This window comes from Herpailurus yagouaroundi, unplaced genomic scaffold, assembly GCF_014898765.1.
Source record: "Herpailurus yagouaroundi ecotype Mexico unplaced genomic scaffold, PumYag 198, whole genome shotgun sequence".
Classification (NCBI taxonomy): Eukaryota; Metazoa; Chordata; class Mammalia; order Carnivora; family Felidae; genus Herpailurus; species Herpailurus yagouaroundi.
The window spans coordinates 7,405-10,760 of record NW_024412429.1 but is presented as its reverse complement, the minus strand read 5'-3'; the positions used below and the strand labels follow the sequence as shown (position 1 = coordinate 10,760).

At 37.5% G+C, this 3,356-nt stretch overlaps 1 protein-coding gene across 1 annotated transcript; it reads left to right on the top strand.

Annotated features, from left to right (window-relative positions):
• The first annotated feature begins 601 nt into the window (after window positions 1–601).
• On the top strand, window positions 602–2,215 carry LOC121013105 (vomeronasal type-1 receptor 3). Its single transcript, XM_040448634.1, has one exon. The coding sequence runs from the start codon at window positions 1,109–1,111 to the stop codon at window positions 2,036–2,038; it is 930 nt and encodes a 309-aa protein (XP_040304568.1). The 5' UTR covers window positions 602–1,108; the 3' UTR covers window positions 2,039–2,215.
• The last annotated feature ends 1,141 nt before the right edge of the window (window positions 2,216–3,356 follow it).

Sequence of the window (3,356 nt, the reverse complement as noted above, 5' to 3'; positions counted from 1 at the left end):
AGATTATGGTAATTCTAAGTTTTCCAGTTTCAGTAGAGCACTGGGTCCACCTGCTGGAGGTAAGAGATTGAGAACATGATGGAGGTAATATATAACTTGGCTGTTGGTTTTTATATTTTTAATTTGACCGTATCTACCTTAATGTTTCTTATGTTAGTCAATCTTATAACAAACATAACAACAAAATATAACTAGTGTGAGATAGGTTTTGTTTAGCAGAATTTGTGTGACGTATTTATATATGCTACAAAAACTATAATTTGTAAATATGAGCTATATAATACAATAAACTTTTGGGAACAATATAATTGCACAGATGCTACTGGTATTCAATGTGCATAGAAAGACAGAAATATTAAAATATATAGATTTAGAATTAATTATTTGAAATAAAAGTTCCTCATAATATATAAAAACAGTCTTTAGGGGCGCCTGGGGGGCTCAATTGGTTAAGCGAGGGAGTCTTGGTTTCGGCTGAGTTCATGGTCTCATGGTTCGTGGGTTTGAGCCCTGCATTGGGCTCTGTGCTGGCAGCACTGAGCCTGCTTGGCATTCTGTCTCCCTCTCTCTCTGCCCCTCCCCTGCTCTCTCTCAATCTCTCTCTCTCTCAAAAATAAATCAATAAACATAAACAATAAAAAAAAGTCTTCAGAATAGGCCAAATAGTCTCTCATTGGTTGGGATGCTGTTGTCTGGGCAGGAGGAGACCATCCTTCCTCCCGCTGGGATAGTAAAGGAGTAGGTACAGTAGCATCAAGTTGTAAGGTGCTTCTCTTCCTATTGGGTCTGCAAATGATGTAGAATGGTAGAGCTCTCAGAGCTCTCCCTTTTGGCCTCTTGACTCCATTTTAAACAAAGTTTATTTTTATTAATTTCCACGGAACATATGATATTCCCTATCTTCATAAACATTCAATTCTGTTCTTTAAGAATCTCAGTGATTCCTTGGTTTGGTGTAGCTGAACATTTGACGATCCTGCAGGAAAACTCCCTGAAACTTGATAATATACTCCTCAAAGTTACTTTTAATATTTACATTCATAATCAAATTATTTGTCTATAGGATGTGCTGGACTTGGTTTGAAGATCTAAGAGAGACTGAACGACAATGATTTCCAGTGACAGAATTTTTGGGATCTTCTTTATCTTTCAAACTTGTATTGGTTTCATGGGGAATTCTTTGTTATTTACATTATATATGTACACTTTCTTAGTTCTTCCTCATAAGAAGAAGCCTGTAGATGTGATTCTAGCCCACTTAACTTTGGCTAATGCCCTGACACTTATATTCAGAGGGGTTCCAAATATAATGTCATCCTTTGGAATGAAGCTGGAGATGAGTGATACTGGATGTAAAACAGTGCTCTATATTCAGAGAGTTACCAGGAGTATTTCTCTGTGCACAACCGCCCTTCAGAGTACATTTCAGGCAGTGACTATCACTCCAAGTGATCATAAATGGGCCTGGCTCAAGAAGAAAATCTCTACATTCATTCAACCTTCTTTACTTTTCTTCTGGACGATCAACATGGCCATCTATTCCGTGATCATTTTAAAAACTGTGGCCAGCAGGAATACCACTGAAGGTGGAATTGGGTATTATACTGCTTCTTGTAAAAGCAGTGCATATGATCGACAGACGTCATCAATATTTCTAAGTACTGTATTCATTCGAGATTTGTTCTTCCTCTCCCTGATGACATGTAATAGTATCTACATGGTGAATATCCTTTTCAGACACCACAGAAAAGCTCAGCACATTCGCAGTACCATCCAGTCTTCACAAAGCTCTCCTGAAAACAAAGCTACCCATGTTATTCTCATATTGGTGAGCTGCTTTGTTTTCTTTTACTGGACCAACACCTTTTTTACTGTTTATTTAGTTTATCTAGCTAAGAAAAACTATCAACTGGAGAAATTTAGTAACTTTTTTTCCTCATGTTACCCGACCATCTGTTCTTTCTTTCTGATTAAAAATGAAAATAGAATTCCTGGAATACGTATCATGAAAACAAGAATCAGAATTTTTTCTTCCTAAAGAAAAAATTGATTATATGAATACTCCTTAGCACTCTTCTGCACCATAGGAGTCATTTGTATGAGTACAGAGTAACATGCTTATCAATGATATGAGGTACTTAAACAAAATTTTTTTAATGTGTACTCATTTTTTGAGACACAGAGACAGAGCGTGAGTGGGGTAGAGACAGAGAGAGAGGGAGACAGAGAGTCAGAAGGAAGATCCAGGCTCTGAACTGACAGCACAGAGCCTGACGTGGGGGCTCTAACTCATGGACCGTGAGACCATGACCTGAACCAAAGTCAGACACTTAACCGACTGAGCCACCTGGGTGCCCCAAGGTACTTTTTAAAATGAATAGAATTTATTGTCAAATTGGCTTACATACAACACCCAGTGCTCATCCCAACAAGTGCCCTCTCAATGCCCATCGCCCATTTTCCCCTCTTCCCATCCCCTATCCACCCTCAGTTTGTTCTCTGCATTTAAGAGTTGACATGAGGTACTTTTATAGTTCCTATTGTAGTGAGTTAACAATCTGAAGAGCTATACTTAAGTTATTGTCAATTTATGAAACATTTTAGACATTAAATGTAAGGTTTAGATTATGATGACATATATATAAGTTTAAAATTTCATAAAATAATAGTACATATGTGATGTAGAATGTTTTGTGACATAGGAAATACTATTTATCATGCAATAAACAGACATCAATAAACCCCCCAAATGACAGAGGTTAACTTTTGGTATAAGCTAACCTTAACTCTAAACAAGATGATGAAATATGTGAAATATGTGTTTATTAAATTGTACTCTATGCTTTTGCATGTCAGAAATATGTCATATTTAGTTTTAAAAATAAACATAATCATTAATATTTGCATATAAATTCAGAAATGTGTTCAAATTTTCAATAGTTTCTTACCTCCATTTAAGATAAAGGAGGAACAGTAAGAAATAAACAAGATCCCAAAACACCTTAGAAGATTTTTGTTCTCAGAACTGCTGAACATATATGTGACTTGAGCGTTTAATTGAAGACAGAAGGAAGAAGGGGGTAAAAAGGTCAACATCCAAGAACTAGGTATCTTCCACAGGTAGAGAAAATAAGAAAGCTTGTCACGGCTACATGCTCAGTTTATGGCATAGTGGAAGAGTGCAGACCGGATGGTTCTGGTGTGTGGTTAGGAATTACGGTGTAGATTCAGGTTTAGGCTTAGGGCCAGAGTCTGGGGTTAGGGGCTTGGGGGCAGGGTCAGGGTCAGGGTTAAGTTTAAACATAACTAGCCCTTTCCCCCTCCTCCATCCCTCTGGGTCTCCAGGGCGCACAGGA

Bases quoted from the DNA above. Each gene is read 5' to 3' on its own strand.
- LOC121013105 (XM_040448634.1), top strand. From the start codon at position 1,109: ATGATTTCCAGTGACAGAATTTTTGGGATCTTCTTTATCTTTCAAACT.